Source organism: Hemitrygon akajei, chromosome 22 (assembly GCF_048418815.1).
Source record: "Hemitrygon akajei chromosome 22, sHemAka1.3, whole genome shotgun sequence".
Classification (NCBI taxonomy): domain Eukaryota; kingdom Metazoa; phylum Chordata; class Chondrichthyes; order Myliobatiformes; family Dasyatidae; genus Hemitrygon; species Hemitrygon akajei.
In genome coordinates, this window is record NC_133145.1 from 13,275,145 (window position 1) to 13,302,075 (window position 26,931).

The window sequence follows — 26,931 nt, forward strand, 5'->3', positions numbered from 1 at the left end:
GTGTGTGTGTGAGTGTGTGTGCGTGTGCGTGCGCGTGCGCGTGCATGTGTGTGTGTGTGCGTGCGTGCGTGCGTGCGTGCGTGCGTGTGTGTGTGCGTGCGTGCGTGCGTGCGTGCGTGCGTGTGTGTGTGTCTGGACAAAGGACTACTGTAAGCAATACAAATAAGAGCTGCATGAATGGGATGCATAGCCAATTATGGAATGTGTTAGCACATGGAACTGCACTGAGCTGGGGGGGTGATTCTGTAGCCATCTCTTGCATTGATATCAGTTGTAGGCAGCCTCCTGGAGATCTTGGCTACAGACTGTAGTAGAGAGTGACAGCTGTAAATCACTCATCATAATGAACTTTTCAAGACCTTCTTCCTGAAGAAGGTCTCAGCCCAATACACTGACTGTTTATTATTTTCCATTGATGCTGCCTGACCTGCTGAATTCCTCCAGTATTTTATATGTGTTGTTTTGGATTTCCAGCATGTTTATGATCTCTTTGCAGGATGAGGCTTTCCTTTACATGACGTTAGAGATGTTAGAAAACAGGTTTTCCCTTCCTCCACCATTGATGCTGCCCTCACCTCCCGTTCCTGGACATCCACGCTCTTCCCATCACCTTTACAATGATAGAGTTCCTCTTGTCCTCACCTACTACCCCATTAACCTCTGCATCATTCTCCGCAACTTATGCCATCTTCAACGGACCTCCCCCCACCCTGGATCTCCACTTTGTGGAAGGATTGCTTTCTCTGTGATTCCCTTGTCTATCTGTCTCTCCCCACTAATCTACCTCCTAATAGCAACCGAAACACCTGCCCATTTATCTTCTCCCTCATCTCCATTCAGGGCTCCAAACAGTCCTTCTGGGTGAGGCAGCACTTCACCTGCGGAACTGCTGAGGTCGTCTATTATATCCAGTCCTCCTCTACTTTGGTGAGACCCAAAGTAAATTGGGGGTCCGCTTTGTCGAGCACCTCTACTCCATCCAATTCCTGTTCTGACATGTCAGTCCACAGCCACAGTGAGACCATGCTCAGTTTGGAGGAGCAACACCTCATAATCCACCCTGATGAGATGAATATTGATTTCTCCAACTTCCAGTATTTTCTTCCCTCCCCTTCTCTTTTCTTCCATTCTCCACTTTGACCTCTTACCTCTACTTCTCACCTCCCTCAGTACTCCTCCTCCTTCCCTTCCTCCTCTCCTGTCAGATTCCTTCTTCACCAGCCCCTTACCTTTTCCACCTATCACCTCCCGGATTCTGACTTCATCCCTCCTCTCCCATCCACCCGTCAGCTTCAGGCTTCTGTTACTTCCCCTCCACACACCTTTATGATGCTGTCTGATTGGCTGAGTTCCTCCAGCGTGTGCTCTGAAATTAATGTGTTTTTGTAATTTCCTTTCAAAGTAATCAACGAGACAGTGTTGCTTGGAAAGGAAATATGAGGAAGTATTTTTATAAAATGTGCTTTAGTTTATAGTACTTACTAATCTTTTCCAGTAATTTGTCTTCCTTCTCAATTCCCTCACATACTTGTCTTAAAGGTATCAGCATTTTTGAGAGTCATACTAATGATTTGATTTACTGGAATGGACTAAGCTCTGAATATGAATCTTTCGCTGTCATAAGCTTCCTTTCCGTTGTGTCTCCTCTTTTCTTTCTGTTGCTCTAACTTCTATTTCCTTTGTTTTTCAGGTCATATTAACTTTGGATGTCCTACTTTTCCCCCTCAAAGGACATTCCTGGTTTGTCCCCCTTGAATCCTCCTATTGCTTCGACCAACTTGAGCCAGGACTCTTTCTTAAATTGCTTAAATTAGCTCTTCCACAATTGAGCAATTTTACCTGAGTGTTTTTCCAGAATTACTCTAATCTAAATGAAGTTCAGCTCAAGGCTAGGAATTTTCCCCAATTCATAACTTACAAGCAAAAGCTTCCTCCACCATTGCAGTAAGTGTAAAGGTCATTACGTTAAAATCTGCAGCAGTAAATAGAAAGGGTAACCAACTGTAATTGATTGTTACCAGGAACAGTTCAATGCTAATAATTCAGCTCTCATGAATCATTCTTAGGTACCTTAAAGGTATCAGTATTTTATAATGATACTGATGAGTTGATTTACATGAATGGACATGAAGTGGTGAAAAGTCATTGTCCAGTGCAGATTAACTGTGCCCTGCCTCTGGCCAGTGAGAATCATGGATCCCTATTGAGAAACTGCTTTATCAATTAACAGATCAGTACCTGTACAATATGCTCTCCGTGCCCCCTTGAACCGGATTCATGCAATCAGCTCTTGCTTCAGGAATATATCCATATGTTTTGAAAAGGTTCTCTGCACTCTTAGCAATGATTGCCATTCCATCCAGCACCCTTTCGCGTATGCTCATCTTCCACCGCTCTGTCATTACACTGATCAAGCCTGCAGGGAATTGCTTTGCCACCTGTTCTGGGTTGCCAACTGCAATACTGGAAAGTATCCAGACATGGCTTGGGCCCAAGAGATCTGCCTGGTCAGCCATTTCAAAAAGGTACTCTGCCTCCTGTCGAGAGCAGTACAGAATCAGAACTTGTGCATCGATCTGCTGGAGAAGCCGCTTTGTTTTCGAGTCATTGCCGTCTCGCGTCATTTCCAGTGTAAGAGTCTGTACAACTTCCCATTCAAAATAGCTGGTGTCAACATGAAGCTTGATATGGTCCAGAAACTCCAGATATCCAGGGAAGAAGCTGGTGATGATGGCAAAGCTCCCCCAGTCATACTCTTCCATCACTTTGAATATGACCCTGATTTGATGTTCCACAGAAGCCCCCAGCTGGAGAAATGCAGAGCGATGGGCCTGCAATGGAAAAGGAAGATCAAATACTCAGATACACTATGACAGAGCCTATGACTGACCTGTCAGGAGTGTCAGCTTCACAGGACAACACTGCTGGACATCTGTCAGCTGCCACTGGCATCACCTGGAGCTTGCTACCCTGCCGGGCACCCTCCGACAAATACCCTTCCAACAGGCACTTGTCTGTTTGATGCCTGACATCGCATGGACCGGTGCCTGGAGTCATGGCAGGATCTCTGGGATTGGTATCTGGTGACGAGCACTTCTACCATCCTCTATCTGACAAGACTGCTGAAGACGCGGGTGAACACTGTCATGGTAAACAAGGTCTGCGTCTGGTGCTCAAGACCAGCTGTTGTGACACCGTCTGGTAAATCAGACTTGTAGGTGAGACTGTCTACTGAATAAGGTTGAGTGTGAGACTGACAAACAAGGCTCACACTGTCAGTACACACCTTGGAGAATAAGCTTATTCCACGGAACCTCTGGTAAAGAAGACATACTCAGTCAGACTGTTAAAACTGTAAACAGACAGCAACAATGAGCTTATGACAATTTTCCGTGAAATTTGCCCAGTGCAGCAGCACAAAACCGTCTTTTCAGTTTTTGGCAGGTGGACAAAATTTTCTGTCAGGATTATTCTAGCGTGCTGTTCAAGTGTCTTGTCCACCATTTAACATTTCCACTCCATTCAGGCCACAGCAACTCTGGCATAGGCACATTTATTCCTCCATCCCAGTGCACTGTGCTGGTTGGGGGTATGTCAGTAGAAAAACTTGCCAAGACTTCGCCAAAACATCTTCCAGACCCGGAAGAGTGTGGCAAGGACAGAGATACTCACAGTGTTTAAGCCTCTTGGCAAGCAGTTGAATTGGCAGGGCACAGAAGGTCATGGGAGGGAAGAAGAGAGAGAGAGTGAGAGAAAGAGAAGGGATAAGGAGAGAGGGGGTGAGAGAGGGAGATGGGGAGAGAGAAGGGAAGGGAGAGAGTGAGAGAGAGAAGGGGGAGAGACAGGGAGAGGGGCGGGGAGGGAAGAGAGAGGGAAAGGCAGAGGGGAAGAGAGAGGGGAAGGGAGAGGGAGGGAGAAAAAGAAGGGGGTGAGAGAGGGTGAGGGGAGAGAGAAAGGAAGGGAGAGAGTGAGAGAGAAAGAAGGGGGAGAGACAGGGAGAGGGGCAGGGGGAGGGAAGAGAGAGGGAAAGGGAGAGGGGAAGAGAGAGAGAGTGAGAGAAAGAGAAGGGATAAGGAGAGAGGGGGTGAGAGAGGGTGAGGGGAGAGAGAAGGGAAGGGAGAGAGGGAAAGGGAGAGAGAAGGGGGAGAGACAGGGAGAGGGGCGGGGGAGGGAAGAGAGAGGGAAAGGGAGAGGGGAAGAGAGAGGGGAAGAGAGAGGGAGGGAGAAAAAGAAGGGGTGAGAGAGGGTGAGGGGAGAGGGGAAGAGAGAGAGAGGAGAGAGGGAGAGAGAGAGGGGTGAGAGAGGGAGATGGGGAGAGAGAGGGAAAGGGAGAGGGGAAGAGAGAGGGGAAGGGAAGGAGGGAGGGAAGGAAGAGGGGAAGGGAAAGGGAGTGAGAAAAAGAAGGGGGGTGAGAGAGGGGGAGAGAGAGGGGAAGGGAGGGAGGGAAGGAAGAGGGGAAGGGAGAGGGAAGGAGAAAAAGAAGGGGTGAGAGAGAGTGAGGGGAGAGGGGAAGAGAGAGAGGGGAGAGGGAAGGGAGAGAGTGGGAGAGAGAGAGGTCTGAGAGAGGGAGGGGCAGAGAGGGGGAGGAGAGGGAGCGAGACACTGGAACCTACCTTTGGATTCAGCACAAGAATGGAGCCTCTGTTCATTCCGATGACGGGAACTGAAACGTGTGCAGAGATGAAGTCCAGAATCAATGCCACAGCCTCAGATTCAACAACGTCCTCGAAGATGATGGCGTGGATCCTGGATCTGGGTAACAGCTCGCAGATGTTTGAGATCAGACTGCTGGGATTAGTATTGTTCATTATTAGTGTGACAGTGTTGATTTGTATGGGCAGGTCTTGGAAGATGTCTCCATTGAAGCTGTCTTTGAATTCCATGTGGTACCGAGAGCCTCCGAGTATAACAGCTATGTTGACAGTAGGTTGGATGAGTTCCTTGGCAAAGGCAGACTCTGCCATACACAGGAAGAGAACAGCCTTAAACATCTGATCCATGGTGTGGACAGCTGACAGGCTCACTAAGGAAATACAAGAATTCTCCAGTTAGGGGAAACCCACAACTATATGCATTTTAAAGCAGCTGCTGTGATGGTTCAACGGGGAAAGAACAGACACAAGCAGACAAGGAACACCCAGGGAGTCAGGCCAGTTTCATACAGACGTCCTGTTAGATGGTCTTAATCAAAGTTGATATGAAAAAACGAGTGAGTGTTTGAAGTTACAGAGGGGTGAGCAGAGAGAACAACGGGAATACTACAGTAAGCTGGAGTCCAGATGACGCACGAGTCTTCGTTCCATCTAAGAGACGATGGCAGAGGCTCGTTGATGACAATTGATCCATTTGGATGAGGTGTTTACAGTGGGGAACTCAATGGTGGGACACAAAGCATAGGAGTACTAGAAATCTGAAGCAAAAATGACAGCTGGATCAGAAGTGAGAAACACTGAATGCACATGACTGATCGTTCTTTGAGGTGGCCGATTCTGATGCACACTGGAAAGGCTGGATATTCATTGTTTAATGTGTGTTTAACATGCTGAGGCAGTAGGCGAGAGGCAAATTCCTGAGCTAATGTTGGGCTTCACTGTAACAACCCAGGATTCAAAAACACGGGGTCAGAGTGTGGACGGGACGGGATAGGAAGTGAGAACGGGGACGGGACGGGACAGGATGGGAAGTGAGAGTGGGGATGGGATAGGAAGTGAGAGTGGAGATGGGATAGGAAGTGAGAGTGGGGACGGGATAGGAAGTGAGAGTGGGGACGGGACGGGACGGGATGGGAAGTGAGAGTGGGGACGGGATAGGAAGTGAGAGTGGGGACAGGATAGGAAGTGAGAGTGGGGACGGGATAGGAAGTGAGAACGGGGACGGGATAGGAAGTGAGAGTGGGGACGGGATAGGAAGTGAGAGTGGGGACCGGATAGGAAGTGAGAGTGAGGACAGGATAGGAAGTGAGAGTGAGGACAGGATAGGAAGTGAGAGTGGGGACGGGATAGGAAGTGAGAGTGGGGACAGGATAGGAAGTGAGAGTGGGGACAGGATAGGAAGTGAGAACGGGGACGGGATAGGAAGTGAGAGTGGGGACAGGATAGGAAGTGAGAGTGGGGACGGGATAGGAAGTGAGAACGGGGACGGGATAGGAAGTGAGAGTGGGGACGGGATAGGAAGTGAGAGTGGGGATGGGATAGGAAGTGAGAGTGGGGACAGGATAGGAAGAGAGAGTGAGGACGGGATAGGAGGTGAGAGTGGGGACGGGATAGGAAGTGAGAACGGGGACGGGATAGGAAGTGAGAACGGGGACGGGATAGGAAGTGAGAGTGGGGACAGGATAGGAAGTGAGAGTGGGGATGGGATAGGAAGTGAGAGTGGGGACGGGATGGGATAGGAAGTGGGAGTGGGGACGGGATAGGAAGTGAGAGTGGGGACAGGATAGGAAGTGAGAGTGGGGACGGGATAGGAAGTGAGAGTGGGGACAGGATAGGAAGTGAGAGTGAGGACAGGATATGAAGTGAGAGTGGGGATGGGATAGGAAGTGAGAGTGGGGACGGGATGGGATAGGAAGTGAGAGTGGCGACGGGATAGGAAGTGAGAGTGGGGACGGGATAGGAAGTGAGAGTGGTGATGGGATAGGAAGTGAGAGTGGGGACGGGATGGGATAGGAAGTGAGAGTGGGGACGGGATAGGAAGTGAGAGTGGGGATGGGATAGGAAGTGAGAGTGGGGACAGGATAGGAAGTGAGAGTGGGGATGGGATAGGAAGTGAGAGTGGGGACGGGATAGGAAGTGAGAGTGAGGACAGGATAGGAAGTGAGAGTGGGGACGGGATAGGAAGTGAGAGTGGGGACGGGATAGGAAGTGAGAGTGGGGATGGGATAGGAAGTGAGAGTGGGGATGGGATAGGAAGTGAGAGTGAGGACAGGATAGGAAGTGAGAGTGGGGATAGGATAGGAAGTGAGAGTGGGGACAGGATAGGAAGTGAGAGTGGGGATGGGATAGGAAGTGAGAGTGGGGACGGGATAGGAAGTGAGAGTGAGGACGGGATAGGAAGTGAGAGTGGGGATGGGATAGGAAGTGAGAGTGGAGATTGGATAGGAAGTGAGAGTGGGGACAGGATAGGAAGTGAGAGTGAGGACGGGATAGGAAGTGAGAGTGGGGACGGGATAGGAAGTGAGAGTGGGGACGGGATAGGAAGTTAGAGTGGGGACGGGATAGGAAGTGAGAGTGGGGACGGGATAGGAAGTGAGAGTGAGGACAGGATAGGAAGTGAGAATGGGGACGGGACGGGATAGGAAGTGAGAGTGGGGACGGGACGGGATAGGAAGTGAGAGTGGGGACGGGATAGGAAGTGAGAGTGAGGACGGGATAGGAAGTGAGAATGGGGACGGGATAGGAAGTGAGAGTGGGGACAGGATAGGAAGTGAGAGTGAGGACGGGATAGGAAGTGAGAATGGGGACGGGACGGGATAGGAAGTGAGAGTGGGGACGGGATAGGAAGTGAGAGTGAGGACGGGATAGGAAGTGAGAATGGGGACGGGATAGGAAGTGAGAGTGGGGACAGGATAGGAAGTGAGAGTGGGGATGGGATAGGAAGTGAGAGTGAGGACGGGATAGGAAGTGAGAGTGGGGACAGGATAGGAAGTGAGAGTGAGGACGGGATAGGAAGTGAGAATGGGGACGGGACGGGATGGGAAGTGAGAGTGGGGACGGGACGGGATAGGAAGTGAGAGTGGGGACGGGACGGGACAGGAAGTTAGAGTGGGGACGGGATGGGACGGGATGGGAAGTGAGAGTGGGGACGGGATAGGAAGTAAGAGTGGGGACTGGACGGGACGGGATGGGAAGTGAGAGTGGGGACGGGACGGGATGGGACAGGAAGTGAGAGTGGGGACGGGACGGGATGGGAAGTGAGAGTGGGGACGGGACGGGATAGGAAGTGAGAGTGGGGACGGGACGGGATGGGAAGTGAGAGTGGGGATGGGACGGGATAGGAAGTGAGAGTGGGGACGGGACGGGACGGGACGGGAAGTGAGAGTGGGGACGGGACGGGACAGGAAGTGAGAGTGGGGCTGGGACGGGACGGGACGGGAAGTGAGAGTGGGGACGGGACGGGACGGGAAGTGAGAGTGGGGACGGGACGGGATAGGAAGTGAGAGTGGGGACGGGACGGGATAGGAAGTGAGAGTTTCAGATTGCTGGAAGCTGAGGTTCAAAGACACATTGTAGCAGAATTAAAGATCGGAATCAGAATCGGGTTTGTTATCACCAGCATGTGTTGTGAAATTTGTTAACTTAGCAGCAGCAGTTCAATGCAATGCATAATAGAACATAGAATGGTACAGCACATTACAGGCCCTTCGGCCCACAATGTTGTGCCGACCCTCAAACCCTGCTTCCCACATAACCCTCCACCTTAAATTCCTCCATATGCCTGTCTAGTAGTCTCTTAAATTTCACTAGTGTATCTGCCTCCACCACTGACTCAGGCAGTGCATTCCACGCACCAACCACTCTCTGAGTGAAAAACCTTCCTCTAATATCCCCCTTGAACTTCCCACCCCTTACCTTAAAGCCATGTCCTCTTGTACTGAGCAGTGGTGCCCTGGGGAAGAGGCACTGGCTGTCCATTCTGTCTATTCCTCTTAATATCTTGTATACCTCAATCATGTGTCTTCTCATCCTCCTTCTCTCCAAAGAGTAAAGCCCTAGCTCCCTTAATCTCTGATCATAATGCATACTCTCTAAACCAGGCAGCATCCTGGTAAATCTCCTCTGTACCCTTTCCAATGCTTCCACATCCTTCCTATAGTGAGGCGACCAGAACTGGACACAGTACTCCAAGTGTGGCCTAACTAGAGTTTTATATAGCTGCATCATTACATCGCGTCTCTTAAACTCTATCCCTCGACTTATGAAAGCTAACACCTCATAAGCTTTCTTAACTACCCTATCTACCTGTGAGGCAATAATATAGAAGAAAAATAAATAAATAAATAAATAAATAAATAGATCAAGAACAGTATATGTGTATTGAATAGATTAAAAATCATCCAAGAAACAGAAATAATATATACTGATAAAGTGAGGTAGTGTTCAAGGGTTCGATGTCCATTTAGGAATCGGATGGCAGAGGGGAAGAAGCTGTTCCTGAATCGCTGAGTGTGTGTCTTCAGGCTTCTGTACCTCCTACCTGATGGTAACAGTGAGAAAAGGGCATGCCCTGGGTGCTGGAGATCCTTAATAATAGATGCTGCCTTTCTGAGTCACCGCTCCCGAAAGATATCCTGGATACTTTGTAGGCTAGTACCCAAGATGGAGCTGACTAGATTTACAACCCTCTGCAGCTTCTTTTGGTCCTGTGCAGTAGCTCCTCCATACAGACAGTGATGCAGCCTGTCACAATGCTCTTGATGCTACATCTATAACAGCTTTTGAGTGTAGTTGTTGACACACTAAATCTCTTCAAACTCCTAGTGAAGTATAGCCACTGTCTTGCCTTCTTTATAACTACATCGATATGTTGGGACCAGGTTGGATGCTCAGAGATCTTGACTCCCAGGAACTTGAAACTGCTCACTCTCTCCACTTCTGTTGCCTCTATGAGGATTGGTATCTGTTCCTTCATCTTACCCTTCCTGAAGTCCACAATCAGCTCTTTCATCTTACAGGTTGTTGCTGTGGCACCATTCCACTAGTTGGCATATCTCACTCCTGTACGCTCTCTCATCACCACCTGAGATTCTACCAACAATGGTTGTATCGTCAGCAAATTTATAGATGGTATTTGAGCTATGCCTAGCCACACAGTCATGGGTATATAGAGAGTAGAGCAGTGGGCTAAGCACACGCCCCTGAGGTGCACCAGTGTTGATCATCAGAGAGGAGGAGATGTTATCACCAATCCACACAGACTGTGATCCTTCGGTTAGGAAGTCAAGGATCCAATCACAAAGGGAGGGACAGAAGCCCTGGTTCTGTAACTTCTCAATCAGAATTGTGGGAATGATGGTATTAAATTCTGAGCTATAGTCGATGAACAGCATCCTGACATAGGTGTTTGTATTGTCCAGGTGGTCCAAAGCCATGTGGAGAGCCAGTGAGATTGCATCTGCCGTTGACCTATTGTGGCGATATGCAAATTGCAGTGGGTCCAGGTCCTTGCTGAGGCAGGAGTTCAGTCTAGTCATGACCAGCCTCTCAAAGCATTTCATCACTGTTGATGTGAGTGCTACTGGGTGATAGTCATTAAGGCAGTTCACATTATTCTTCTTAGGCACTGGTGTAATTGTTGCCTTTTTGAAGCAAGTGGGAACTTCCACCCGTAGCAACGAGAGGAAGATGTGGATATTTGGGCTAAACAAAAAAAATTTTAAATTTTTAAATTTTTTTTTTAGGAGGAAACAGAAGATTTCAGTTCAGAGTGGTTGTATGGGCTCTGCTCTGGTGGGCATTTCTGTCCGATGATAATGTTGAAATTGGTTCCAGGTAATGGTGGCTAGGACAATGGAACACAGTTCACTCACAGTGACTGAAAGCGTTACAGTCAGTTTAAATAGTAGTCATTCACAACTGAACAAGGATATGTGCTTAGACCGATGGAAGCAGTGCTATTGTCAGACGAGGAGGAGGAGGTGTACAGGAGTGAGATGGATTGGTGCCGCAACAACAGCATCAGCAAGGTTGTGGACCTCAGGAAGGGGCAGTCGGGAGAGCACACATCAGCCCTGTTTGAGGGCTTCGCAGTGGAAAGTGGGTTTGGGTTCCAGGGTATTCAACATCACGCTGGGCCCAAAAACAGCACCAGTGATGCTGCATCATAAGGGATTTGGTAGGTCACTAGAGGCTCCCACAGATGTACAAGGAAGAGTGTTCTGACTGGTTACTTCAGAGCCTTGAGGCTCCAGTGTGCAGGGTCGAGAGAGTCTGCACAGCTTTGTAGACTCAACCTGCTCTCATAACCCTCCCTATCATCGAGGACACCTACAAGAGGCAGTGCCTCAATAATGAATGACAGTCATCATACAGGACACGCCCTCTTCTCATTACTATCACTCGAGAGGAGGTACAGAGGTATGAAGACCCACATCCAATACTTTAGAAAAAGCTTCTTCCTGTCTGCCATCAGATTTCTCTTTATTCTTCTCACTGTTCATTTACTTATTGTAATATTTATGTCTTGCACTGTACTGGGGCCACAAAACCACAAATTTCACAACATATGTTAGTGATAATTAAGGTGATTCTGATTCTGACCTGGATGAAGGGAAAGAGCATTTGGTTCAGAGGGTTAATTTTATAAAATTAAACACAATATTTCAAGTGACTGTAAAAACTCTGGTTTATGGCGTGAGTAGAGAAGAGAAAAAGTAAGAAAAGTGCATGATTAACTTAAAGAATCTTTGAGGAAGAGCATAGGTTCAGTGTTGTCTCCCAGTCTACAGGGCTGAGCATTCTGAGCAGTAACAGTACAGATCTATTCAGCTGCCAAATCTATTGGTTAAAAGTCTATTACAAGAAAGAAGGAAAATGAGCCAACAAGGGTCCAAAACATAAAATGAAATGTAGACAACTAAGGCAAAAGACGGGAGATACTCTATGTTGGAGCATGAATTAGGAACAAGCTCCAAGTTAAAAGGTGGGAGAGTCTGGCCCTGCTGAAAGAACACTAGATTATCACGGATAAAAATAGTTTTCTATAACTTTGCAGCTTGCAATATTCTATGAGGGAACACTGGAATCTTCTGGATACATAGAGCACCCCATACAACCTGGGCAGATGCGTTCAAGGGGAAAAGAGGAGAGAAGAGAAGGTAAAAGGCAGGAGCTGGATTAGGGTAAACAGGAGAGGCCTAATGTTGCTGACAAAGTTACAGTCCGTACAGTTGCTCATAATGGACAGACAATGGAAATCTGAAATAAAAACAGGAATTACTAGAAACACTTAGCACATCAGGCAGCGACAGTGGAGAGAAAAACAATGTGATCATCTCAAAGGTTCAAAGGACCAAGTTAATGTCAGAGAAATGTATACAATATATATCCTGAAGAACGGGGAAATGAGAAAACATTAAAACATGAGAGGAGCATTAGCTATGATCTTTGAATCCTCTTTGGCTGCAGAGGAAGTGCCGGAGGACTGGAGAATGGCAAATGTAGTTCCCTGTTTAAAAAGGTAGTAGGGAGAAACCTGGGAACTATAGACCGGTGACCAGTATGCAAACTACTGGAAAGCATTCTTAAGGGTAGGATCTACAATCTCTACAACACCCACTCAATTAGTCCAACACCCACACACATTCTGTCCAACACCCACACTCTGTCTAAAACCCACACTCTCTGTCCAACACCCACCCAATCTGTCCAACACCCACAATCTGTCTAAAACCCACACTCTCTGTCCAACACCCACACACATTCTGTCCAACACCCACCCAATCTGCCCAAAACCCACACAATCTGTTCAACACCCTCACAATCTATACAACACCCACACCTTCTGTCCAACACCCACACAAAATCTGTTCAACACCCACGCTCTCTGTCCAACACCCACACACTCTTTCCAACATCAACGCAATCAGACCAAGACTCACACTCTGCCCAACGTATACCCTATCTATCCAATACAGACACAAGCTGTCCAACACCCACACAATCAGTCGAACACCGACACTCTCTGTCCAAAACGCACACCATCTATCCAACAAGCACACAATCTATTCAACACCCACACAATCTGTCCAACACCCGTGCAATCAGTCCAGCACCCACACAATCTGTTCAACAGCCACGCTCTCTGTCCAACACCCACACTCTGTCCAAGACACACACAATCTGTCCAACACCCACACAATCCGTACAACAACCACACAATATGTACAACAGCCACGCTCTCTGTCCAACACCCACACTCTGTCCAAGACACACACAATCTGTCCAGCACCCACATAATCCGTACAACAACCACACTCTCTGTTCAACACCCATAAAATATACACAGCACCTACACACTCTGTCCAACACCCACACAATCCGTCCAACACACACACAATATGTACAACAACCACACGCTCTGTCCAACGCCCACACAGTCTGTCCAACACCTGTCCTCTCCATCCAACAACCCACACGATCTGTCCGACACCCACACAAACCGTCCAACGCCCACGCTATTTGGCCAACACACACACTGGCCAACACAAACACAATCTGTACAACAACCACACACTCTGTCCAACGCCCACACAGTCTGTCCAACACACACACTGGCCAACACACACACAATCTGTACAACAACCACACGCTCTGTCCAACGCCCACACATTCTGTCCAACACCTGCCCTCTCCATCCAACAACCCACACGATCTGTCCGACACCCACATTCTCTGTCCAACATGTTCAAAATCTGTGCAACACCCACACTCACTGTCCAACACGCACACTCACTGTCCAACACACACACACTGTCCAACACCGACACTCACTGTCCAACACCCACACACTCTGTCCAATACACAAACACTGTCCAACACCCACACACTGTCCAACACCCACTCACTGTCCAACACACACACACTGTCCAACACCCACACACGGTCCAACACACACACATTCTGTCCAACACCCACTCACTGTCCAACACACACACACTGTCCAACACCCACACACGGTCCAACACACACACATTCTGTCCAACACCCACACTCACTGTCCAACACCCACACTCACTGTCCAACACGCACACTCACTGTCCAACACACACACACTGTCCAACACCCACACACGGTCCAACACACACACACGGTCCAACACACACACATTCTGTCCAACACCCACACTCACTGTCCAACACACACACACTGTCCAACACCCACACACGGTCCAACACACACACACGGTCCAACACACACACATTCTGTCCAACACGCACACTCACTGTCCAACACCCACACTCACTGTCCAACACGCACACTCACTGTCCAACACACACACACTGTCCAACACCCACACACGGTCCAACACACACACACGGTCCAACACACACACATTCTGTCCAACACCCACACTCACTGTCCAACACCCACACTCACTGTCCAACACGCACAGTCACTGTTCAACACCCACACACTGTCCAACACCCACACACGGTCCAACACACACACATTCTGTCCAACACTCACTCACTGTCCAACACCCACACTCACTGTCCAACACCCACACAATCTGTACAACAACCCACACGATCTGTCCGACACCCACATTCTCTGTCCAACATGTTCAAAATCTGTGCAACACCCACACTCACTGTCCAACACCGACACTCACTGTCCAACACACACACATTCTGTCCAATACACACACACTGTCCAACACCCACTCACTGTCCAACACCGACACTCACTGTCCAACACGCACACTCACTGTCCAACACACACACATTCTGTCCAATACACACACACTGTCCAACACCCACTCACTGTCCAACACCGACACTCACTGTCCAACACACACACATTCTGTCCAATACACACACACTGTCCAACACCCACTCACTGTCCAACACCCACTCACTGTCCAACACGCACACTCACTGTCCAACACACACACATTCTGTCCAATACACACACACTGTCCAACACCCACTCACTGTCCAACACCGACACTCACTGTCCAACACACACACATTCTGTCCAATACACACACACTGTCCAACACCCACTCACTGTCCAACACACACACACTGTCCAACACCCACACACTGTCCAACACACACACATTCTGTCCAACACACACACAATCTGTACAACAACCACACGCTCTGTCCAACACCCACACAATCTGTACAACAACCCACACGATCTGTCCGACACCCACATTCTCTGTCCAACATGTTCAAAATCTGTGCAACACCCACACTCACTGTCCAACACCGACACTCACTGTCCAACACACACACACTCTGTCCAATACACACACACTGTCCAACACACACACACTGTCCAACACCCACTCACTGTCCAACACACACACACTCTGTCCAATACACAAACACTCTGTCCAATACACAAACACTGTCCAACACACAAACACTGTCCAACACCCACACACTGTCCAACACCCACTCACTGTCCAACACACACACACTGTCCAACACCCACACACGGTCCAACACACACACACTGTCCAACACCCACTCTCTGTCCAACACACACACACTGTCCAACACCCACTCACTGTCCAACACACACACACTGTCCAACACCCACACACGGTCCAACACACACACATTCTGTCCAACACCCACACTCACTGTCCAACACCCACACTCACTGTCCAACACGCACACTCACTGTCCAACACACACACACTGTCCAACACCCACACACGGTCCAACACACACACACGGTCCAACACACACACATTCTGTCCAACACCCACACTCACTGTCCAACACCCACACTCACTGTCCAACACGCACAGTCACTGTTCAACACCCACACACTGTCCAACACCCACACACGGTCCAACACACACACATTCTGTCCAACACCCACACTCACTGTCCAACACCCACACTCACTGTCCAACACGCACACTCACTGTCCAACACACACACACTGTCCAACACCCACACACGGTCCAACACACACACATTCTGTCCAACACTCACTCACTGTCCAACACACACACACTGTCCAACACCCACACACGGTCCAACACACACACATTCTGTCCAACACCCACACTCACTGTCCAACACCCACACTCACTGTCCAACACCCACACTCACTGTCCAACACGCACACTCACTGTCCAACACACACACACTCTGTCCAATATACACACACTGTCCAACACCCACACATGGTCCAACACCCACACACGGTCCAACACACACACATTCTGTCCAACACCCACACACTGTCCAACACACACACATTCTGTCCAACACTGACACACTCTCCGTCTGACACACACACACTCTGTACAACAACCACACGCTCTGTCCAAAGCCCACACAGTCTGACAAACACCTGCCCTCTCCATCCAACAACCCACACGATCTGTCCAACACCCACATTCTCTGTCCAACACTGACACACTCTCCGTCCGACACACACACACACTCTGTACAACACCCACACATTCTGTCCAATACACACACACTGTCCAACACCCACACACTATCCAACACACACACATTCTGTCCAACACACACACAATCTGTACAACAACCACACGCTCTGTCCAACGCCCACACATTCTGTCCAACACCTGCCCTCTCCATCCGACAACCCACACGATCTGTCCGACACCCACATTCTCTGTCCAACATGTTCAAAATCTGTGCAACACCCACACTCACTTTCCAACATGCACACTCACTGTCCAACACACACACATTCTGTCCAATACACACACACTGTCCAACACCCACTCACTGTCCAACACCGACACTCACTGTCCAACACACACACATTCTGTCCAATACACACACACTGTCCAACACCCACTCACTGTCCAACACCAAAACAATCTGTACAACACCCATACAATCAGTCCAATACCCACAGTTCTGTCCTACACCAACACAATCTGTACAACAGTCATACAATCTGTCCAACACTCACACTCTCTGTTCAATACACACACTCTCTGTGCAACTCCCACACTCTCAGTCCAATACCCACACACTCTGTGCAACTCCCACACTCTCAGTCCAACAACCACACAATCAGTCCAACACCCGCACACTGTGTTCAACACCCACACAATCGGTCCAACACCCGCACACTGTGTCCAACACCCACACAATCGGTCCAACACCCACACAATCGGTCCAACACCCACACAATCGGTCCAACACCTGCACACTGTGTCCAACACCCACACAATCGGTCTAACACCCACACACTGTGTCCAACACCCACACAATCGGTCTAACACCCACACAATTGGTCCAACACCCACACAATCGGTCCAACACCCACACACTGAGTCCAACACCCACACAATCGGTCCAACACCCGCACACTGTGTCCAACACCCACACACTGTGTCCAACACCCACACAATCGGTCCAACACCCGCACACTGTGTCCAACACCCACACAATCGGTCCAACACCCACACACTGTGTCCAACATCCTCACAATCGGTCTAACACCCAGACACTGTGCCCAACACCCACACAATCGGTCTAACACCCACACACTGTGTCCAACACCCACACAATCCGTCCAACACCCGCACACTGCGTCCAACACACGCACAATCCGTCCAACACCCGCACAATCGGTCCAACACCCACACAATCGGTCCAACACCCACACAATCTGTCCAACTCCCACACTCTCAGTCCAACACCCACACACTGTGTCCAACACCCACACAATCAGTCCAACACCCACACAATCAGTCCAACACCCGCACACTGTGTCCAACACCCGCACACTGTGTCCAACACCCACACAATCGGTCCAACACCCACACAATCGGTCCAACACCCACACAATCAGTCCAACACCCGCACACTGTGTCCAACACCCACACAATCGGTCTAACACCCACACACTGTGTCCAACACCCACACAATCGGTCTAACACCCACACAATCGGTCCAACACCCGCACACTGTGTCCAACACCCGCACACTGTGTCTAACATCCACACAATCGGTCCAACACCCGCACACTGTGTCCAACACCCACACACTGTGTCTAACACCCACACACTGTGTCTAACATCCACACAATCGGTCCAACACCCGCACACTGTGTCCAACACCCGCACACTGTGTCCAACACCCACACAATCGGTCTAACACCCACACACTGTGTCCAACACCCACACAATCGGTCTAACACCCACACAATCGGTCCAACACCCACACAATCGGTCTAACACCCACACACTGTGTCCAACACCCACACAATCGGTCCAACACCCGCACACTGTGTCCAACACCCACACAATCGGTCCAACACCCACACACTGTGTCCAACATCCACACAATCGGTCTAACACCCACACACTGTGCCCAACACCCACACAATCGGTCCAACACCCACACAATCAGTCCAACACCCACACACTGTGTCCAACACCCACACAATCCGTCCAACACCCGCACACTGTGTCCAACACCCGCACAATCCGTCCAACACCTGCACAATCGGTCCACACCCACCCAATCGGTCCAACACCCACACAATCGGTCCAACACCCACACAATCTGTCCAACACCCACACAATCGGTCCAACACCCGCACACTGTGTCTAACACCCGCACACTGTGTCCAACATCCACACAATCGGTCCAACACCCGCACACTGTGTCCAACACCCGCACACTGTGTCTAACATCCACACACTGTGTCCAACATCCACACAATCGGTCCAACACCCGCACACTGTGTCCAACACCCGCACACTGTGTCCAACACCCGCACACTGTGTCTAACATCCACACAATCGGTCCAACACCCGCACACTGTGTCCAACACCCGCACACTGTGTCTAACATCCACACAATCGGTCCAACACCCGCACACTGTGTCCAACACCCGCACACTGTGTCTAACATCCACACACTGTGTCCAACATCCACACAATCGGTCCAACACCCGCACAATCCGTCCAACACCCGCACACTGTGTCCAACACCCGCACACTGTGTCTAACACCCGCACACTGTGTCCAACATCCACACAATCGGTCCAACACCCGCACACTGTGTCCAACACCCGCACACTGTGTCCAACACCCGCACACTGTGTCTAACATCCACACAATCGGTCCAGCACCCGCACACTGTGTCCAACACCCACACAATCGGTCCAACACCCGCACACTGTGTCCAACACCCGCACACTGTGTCCAACACCCGCACACTGTGTCCAACACCCACACAATCGGTCCAACACCCGCACACTGTGTCCAACACCCGCACACTGTGTCTAACACCCGCACACTGTGTCTAACATCCACACAATCGGTCCAACACCCGCACACTGTGTCCAACACCCGCACACTGTGTCTAACATCCACACAATCGGTCCAGCACCCGCACACTGTGTCCAACACCCGCACACTGTGTCTAACATCCACACAATCGGTCCAACACCCGCACACTGTGTCCAACACCCGCACACTGTGTCCAACACCCGCACACTGTGTCTAACATCCACACAATCGGTCCAACACCCGCACAATCCGTCCAACACCCGCACAATCGGTCCAACACCCGCACACTGTGTCCAACACCCGCACACTGTGTCTAACATCCACACAATCGGTCCAACACCCGCACACTGTGTCCAACACCCGCACACTGTGTCTAACATCCACACAATCGGTCCAACACCCGCACAATCGGTCCAACACCCGCACACTGTGTCCAACACCCGCACACTGTGTCCAACATCCACACAATCGGTCCAACACCCGCACACTGTGTCTAACATCCACACAATCGGTCCAACACCCGCACACTGTGTCCAACACCCGCACACTGTGTCCAACACCCGCACACTGTGTCCAACACCCGCACACTGTGTCCAACATCCACACAATCGGACCAACACCCGCACACTGTGTCCAACATCCACACAATCGGTCCAACATCCACACAGTCTATCCAACACCTGCACACTGTGTCCAACATCCACACAATCGGTCCAACACCCGCACACTGTGTCCAACACCCGCACAATCCGTCCAACATCCACACAATCGGACCAACACCCGCACACTGTGTCCAACATCCACACAATCGGTCCAACATCCACACAGTCTATCCAACACCCACACACTGTGTCCAACACCCGCACACTGTGTCCAACACCCGCACACTGTGTCCAACACCCGCACACTGTGTCCAACATCCACACAGTCTATCCAACACCTGCACACTGTGTCCAACATCCACACAATCGGTCCAACACCCGCACACTGTGTCCAACACCCGCACACTGTGTCCAACACCCGCACACTGTGTCCAACATCCGCACAATCGGTCCAACACCCGCACAATCCGTCCAACACCCGCACACTGTGTCCAACACCCGCACACTGTGTCCAACACCTGCACACTGTGTCCAACACCCGCACACTGTGTCTAACATCCACACAATCGGTCCAACACCCGCACACTGTGTCCAACACCCGCACACTGTGTCTAACACCCACACAATCAGTCCAACACCCGCACACTGTGTCCAACACCCGCACACTGTGTCCAACATCCACACAATCGGTCCAACACCCGCACACTGTGTCTAACATCCACACAATCGGTCCAACACCCGCACACTGTGTCCAACACCCGCACACTGTGTCTAACACCCACACAATCAGTCCAACACCCGCACACTGTGTCCAACACCTGCACACTGTGTCCAACATCCACACAATCGGTCCAACACCCGCACAATCCGTCCAACACCCACACAATCGGTCCAACACCCGCACACTGTGTCTAACATCCACACACTGTGTCTAACACCCGCACACTGTGTCCAACACCCACACAATCGGTCCAACACCCGCACACTGTGTCTAACATCCACACACTGTGTCTAACACCCGCACACTGTGTCCAACATCCACACAATCGGTCCAACACCCACACTGTGTCCAACATCCACACAATCGGACCAACACCCGCACACTGTGTCCAACACCCACACAATCGGTCCAACATCCACACAGTCTATCCAACACCCGCACACTGTGTCCAACACCCGCACACTGTGTCCAACATCCACACAATCGGTCCAACACCCGCACACTGTGTCCAACACCCGCACACTGTGTCTAACACCCACACAATCGGTCCAACACCCTCACACTGTGTCCAACACCCGCACACTGTGTCTAACATCCACACAATCGGTCCAACACCCGCACACTGTGTCCAACACCCGCACACTGTGTCTAACACCCACACAATCGGTCCAACACCCGCACACTGTGTCCAACACCCGCACACTGTGTCTAACATCCACACAATCGGTCTAACACCCACACACTGTGTCCAACACCCACACAATCGGTCTAACACCCACACAATCGGTCCAACACCCACACAATCGGTCTAACACCCACACACTGTGTCCAACACCCGCACACTGTGTCCAACACCCGCACACTGTGTCCAACACCCGCACACTGTGTCCAACACCCGCACACTGTGTCTAACATCCACACAATCGGTCCAACACCCGCACACTGTGTCCAACACCCGCACACTGTGTCTAACATCCGCACACTGTGTCTAACACCCGCACACTGTGTCTAACACCCGCACACTGTGTCTAACACCCGCACACTGTGTCCAACACCTGCACACTGTGTCTAACATCCACACAATCGGTCCAACACCCACACACTGTGTCCAACACCCACACAATCGGTCCAACACCCGCACACTGTGTCCAACACCTGCACACTGTGTCTAACACCCACACACTGTGTCCAACACCCGCACACTGTGTCCAACACCCGCACACTGTGTCTAACATCCACACAATCGGTCCAACACCCGCACACTGTGTCCAACACCCGCACACTGTGTCCAACACCCGCACACTGTGTCTAACACCCACACAATCGGTCCAACACCCGCACACTGTGTCCAACACCCGCACACTGTGTCTAACATCCACACAATCGGTCCAACACCCGCACACTGTGTCCAACACCCGCACACTGTGTCCAACACCCGCACACTGTGTCTATCCAACGCATACATTATCTGGTCAACAGCCAGACACTCTGCCCAACACACGCTCTGTCCAGCAGCCACACACTACATCACACTACCTGCTTTTCAATCTGCCTCCGTACAATGTGTCAATAACAAACCTATTTTCCAATCTCCCTCGGTCGTAGACAGTCCCACACCGACACACTCAGATACAGGTGTTCCGGTACCCTCTGGCAGACACTCTGACTACTCACTTGTCGGGCTAAGCTCCCCGTGTCCTACGCCCCGATTTCCAAACATCACGCTCCTTCCTTTATGCTAGTCGGGACGTCCCACACCCCACACTTCCTTCCCATTTCCACGGGAACCGTGTTCCGGCTCTAAACCCCCAGTACCTCAGACTTCTCAACCCATATGGGTGTCGGTACCCTGCCGTGTTGCTGTCAGCGAGTTCCAGACCTGAAATGCCTGGACTGGGGGAGCCGGGAATGATGAGAGCACCCAAATTCGCACCCATGCTCACCCCCCGATCCCGGTCCGGTCACCAGGTGCAGATAAGGAAGCCCGGGGCTCCACATCAAATTGCCCATCGCAGACCCCGGGTTTCCGGACGCGCAGTGTCTGGGTCCTGGTTCCCGGACCCACGCCCCAGAAGGACAGCAGACCCTCCCGACCCAGGCACCACCGCGTATTTTCCCACTCCAGTCCCCACAATCAAGCCGCTGGTTTAAAACCTCAGCGCCGCGCCGCTGTCGGCTGTTTGTTGTGGCTCCTGAACAAGCACACCGACCTCCAGACCCGGAACCTGGTCTCCAAAGAGCCCCGTTAGTCCAGCATCCAGAGCCGGGCTCTCAATCCCGGTTACGTGTCGACACCCCCCCCCCCCCCCATCCAGACATCCTCCCACCCGTCTCCATCCCGGTACACTCAGCACGAAGTCCCCGCCGGTCCTCGGACACCCCGACAGAGGCGAATGTCGTGCCGGCGAAGAACCCCTCTTCCTCCTCCCTCCTTAAGAAACAGATCACGGCGGGGAAATGAAGGTCTCAGATTCTGCGGCAATTCGTCAGAGAATAAAGAGAACCGAACTCGGTCATCGCCTCACCTGTCTCGTCACGGTCTCATTCCTGGAGAACCCCCACCCCAGTCCGAGACCGCAGATGCACCCCTTAACCGTCCCGTGCCCTGCCCCAATCCTCTGCTCGCCCCTCCATCTGTTATCCTCATTCCCATTTGTACTTCGTACGCACAAGATCACCGAAAACCTGCGCCCATGCTCTTAAATAAAGGCTTGGTTTCCATTCCGATCTAAATGCACGCAGGCTGACTCCGGAAAAATACCTGTCTGGGTATCTGAGGCGAGAGGCGTCTTGAACCAAGTTATCCAAGCTGGCTCGGCGGCGCCGCGCTCTGCCTCGGGCTCGGAATGAGACGGGCAGAGGTCGTCAGTTCGAGCTTCTCAAAGATGCAGAAAGTGCGATATGATTTCGGGCGGAGAGTTCTGGACAGCTGAAGAAGTGGCCGCCAGCGGCTGTGGGCTCTTTAGCGGGGACACGGGCTGCCTCCGGGCCACAGGGGCAGCGTGTTGCTGGGGAATAGGGAAGGACCGAGCAGAAATCCGAATAGGACGTGGATTGTCCGTTCTAAACTGAACTCATGGAACTAAATGTGAAGCTGGGGGCGGCTGCGTGGCGCGTGATTTCCAGGGAGAAGGGCAAATGGTACAAAACAGTTAAAAGACGAAATTTCAGAACTTTTGGTTAAAGGCAGGACCGCGAGTGGTGGAGAGATGAGATCACGGGCTTGGCGCATAGGTCTCGGAGGTTTTCAGGAGGACCCCCCGCCCATCCCACCCCCAAAAACGATAACCATGTTTCGGAAGGACTACAAAATGCTCTAAATATGAATTTGGAATTGAAATACTGTGCTAGCAAACAGGAAGCCAAAAGATGTCAACAACGGGCGAAGGATGACGGACTCAGGGCAAAATGAAGAGAGAGCTCGACGCTTTGGCTGTGCGCATGTTTACACGGGGAGAGACACCACAGGAAGGACGGGAAAGGTGTGGACAAGGCCTTGTGTTCGCTGGGCATGTGACAGGAAACTCACCTCGGGATTCGATGCAATATGAAGTTTGCAAGCAGTCATCCTTTTTTCCAAATTAAATTAATCAAACTTGAAAATTTCCCAAGTCAAACATTAACATTTCCCCTCTAGCCTGCCCTTCGTCATGTTGCTATGTAAACGTTTAGCCCTGATCCCGATTCGTTATTGATTTCTACGTCTGAAATCAGCACAATTTCACCTTCAGAAAAGATCCCGCTCAGAAAACTCACAATTGTAAATGAGCAACTCGGCACGGCCCTTCCTCAGGAGATCCCGCTCATCCCGGCATCCGCTCAGACCCCGCTCATCCCGGCATCTGCTCAGACCCCGCTCATCCCTGCATCTGCTCAGACCCCGCTCATCCCGCTCAGACCCCGCTCATCCCGGCATCTGCTCAGACCCCGATCATCCCGCTCAGACCCCGATCATCCCGCTCAGACCCCGATCATCCCGGCATCCGCTCAGACCCCGCTCATCCCGGCATCCGCTCAGACCCCGCTCATCCCGCTCAGACCCCGATCATCCCGGCATCCGCTCAGACCCCGATCATCCCGCTCAGACCCCGCTCATCCCGGCATCTGCTCAGACCCCGCTCATCCCGGCATCCGCTCAGACCCCGCTCATCCCACTCAGACCCCGCTCATCCCACTCAGACCCCGCTCATCCCGCTCAGACCCCGCTCATCCTGGCATCCGCTCAGACCCCGCTCATCCCGGCATCCTCTCAGACCCCACTCATCCCGGCATCCGCTCAGACCCCGCTCATCCCGGCATCTGCTCAGACCCCGCTCATCCCGGCATCCGCTCAGACCCCGATCATCCCGGCATCCGCTCAGACCCCGATCATCCCGCTCAGACCCCGCTCATCCCGGCATCTGCTCAGACCCCGCTCATCCCGGCATCCGCTCAGACCCCGCTCATCCCACTCAGACCCCGCTCATCCCACTCAGACCCCGCTCATCCCGCTCAGACCCCGCTCATCCTGGCATCCGCTCAGACCCCGCTCATCCCGGCATCCTCTCAGACCCCGCTCATCCCGGCATCCGCTCAGACCCCGCTCATCCCGGCATCTGCTCAGACCCCGCTCATCCCGGCATCCGCTCAGACCCCGCTCATCCCGGCATCTGCTCAGACCCCGATCATCCCGCTCAGACCCCGCTCATCCCACTCAGACCCCGCTCATCCCGGCATCCGCTCAGACCCCGCTCATCCCGGCATCCGCTCAGACCCCGCTCATCCCACTCAGACCCCGCTCATCCCGGCATCTGCTCAGACCCCGCTCATCCCGGCATCCGCTCAGACCCCGCTCATCCCGCTCAGACCCCGCTCATCCCACTCAGACCCCGCTCATCCCGCTCAGACCCCGCTCATCCCGGCATCCGCTCAGACCCCGCTCATCCCGGCATCCGCTCAGACCCCGCTCATCCCGCTCAGACCCCGCTCATCCCGGCATCCGCTCAGACCCCGCTCATCCCGGCATCCGCTCAGACCCCGCTCATCCCGCTCAGACCCCGCTCATCCCGGCATCTGCTCAGACCCCGCTCATCCCGCTCAGACCCCGATCATCCCGCTCAGACCCCGCTCATCCCGGCATCCGCTCAGACCCCGCTCATCACGGCATTTGCTCAGACCCCGCTCATCCCGCTCAGACCCCGCTCATCCCGGCATCCGCTCAGACCCCGCTCATCCCGGCATCCGCTCAGACCCCGCTCATCCCGCTCAGACCCCGCTCATCCCGGCATCCGCTCAGACCCCGCTCATCCCGGCATCCGCTCAGACCCCGCTCATCCCGGCATCCGCTCAGACCCCGCTCATCCCGGCATCTGCTCAGACCCCGATCATCCCGCTCAGACCCCGCTCATCCCGCTCAGACCCCGCTCATCCCGCTCAGACCCCGCTCATCCCGGCATCCGCTCAGACCCCGATCATCCCGCTCAGACCCCACTCATCCCGCTCAGACCCCGATCATCCCGCTCAGACACCGCTCATCCCGGAATCCGCTCAGACCCCGATCATCCCGCTCAGACCCCGCTCATCCCGGCATCCGCTCAGACACCGATCATCCCGCTCAGACCCCGATCATCCCGCTCAGACCCCGATCATCCCGCTCAGACCCCGATCATCCCGCTCAGACCCAGCTCATCCCGGCATCCGCTCAGACCCCGCTCATCCCGCTCAGACCCCGATCATCCCGCTCAGACCCCGCTCATCCCAGCATCCGCTCAGACCCCGACCATCCCGCTCAGACCCCGCTCATCCCGGCATCTGCTCAGACCCCGCTCATCCCGCTCAGACCCCGATCATCCCGCTCAGACCCCGCTCATCCCAGCATCCGCTCAGACCCCGCTCATCCCGCTAAGACCGGGCTCATCCCGGCATCTGCTCAGACCCCGATCATCCCGCTCAGACCCCGATCATCCCGCTCAGACACCACTCATCCCGCTCAGACCCCACTCATGCCGCTCAGACCCCACTCATCCTGCTCAGACCCCACTCATCCCGCTCAGACCCCGCTCATCCCGGCATCCGCTCAGACCCCGCTCATCCCGGCATCGGCTCAGACCCCGATCATCCCGCTCAGACCCCACTCATCCCACTCAGACCCCACTCATCCCACTCAGACCCCGCTCATCCCGGCATCTGCTCAGACCCCGCTCATCCCGCTCAGACCCCGATCATCCCGCTGAGACCCCGCTCATCCCGCTCAGACCCCGCTCATCCCAGCATCCGCTCAGACCCCGCTCATCCCGCTAAGACCCGGCTCATCCCGGCATCTGCTCAGACCCCGATCATCCCGCTCAGACCCCGATCATCCCGCTCAGACACCACTCATCCCGCTCAGACCCCACTCATCCCGCTCAGACCCCACTCATCCTGCTCAGACCCCACTCATCCCGCTCAGACCCCGCTCATCCAGCTCAGACCCCGCTCATCCCGGCATCGGCTCAGACCCCGATCATCCCGCTCAGACCCCACTCATCCCACTCAGACCCCGCTCATCCCGGCATCTGCTCAGACCCCGATCATCCCGCTCAGACCCCACTCATCCCGCTCAGACCCCGCTCATCCCGGCATCTGTTCAGACCCCGCTCATCCCGCTCAGACCCCACTCAT

The 26,931-nt window shown here is 52.5% G+C and overlaps 1 protein-coding gene across 4 annotated transcripts in view; it reads right to left on the reverse strand.

Moving 5' to 3' along the window:
- Positions 1-23,864, reverse strand: part of LOC140714989 (glutamate receptor ionotropic, NMDA 2C-like) — a 592,188-nt gene extending 568,324 nt beyond the window's left edge. Inside the window, exons 1-3 of one of the 4 annotated variants that reach the window (XM_073026728.1) lie at positions 23,822-23,864; positions 4,614-5,023; positions 2,239-2,831 (exon numbers count right to left, since the gene is read on the reverse strand). In XM_073026728.1, coding sequence (XP_072882829.1) covers positions 2,239-2,831; positions 4,614-5,000 — 980 coding nt within the window. In that variant the 5' untranslated portion in view covers positions 5,001-5,023; positions 23,822-23,864. Of the gene's footprint in view, positions 1-2,238; positions 2,832-4,613; positions 5,024-22,235; positions 22,273-22,817; positions 22,938-23,053; positions 23,440-23,821 lie in introns of those variants that run through there. The other 3 variants (XM_073026726.1, XM_073026727.1, XM_073026729.1) reach the window with 3 other exon arrangements.
- Positions 23,865-26,931: the final 3,067 nt, after the last annotated feature.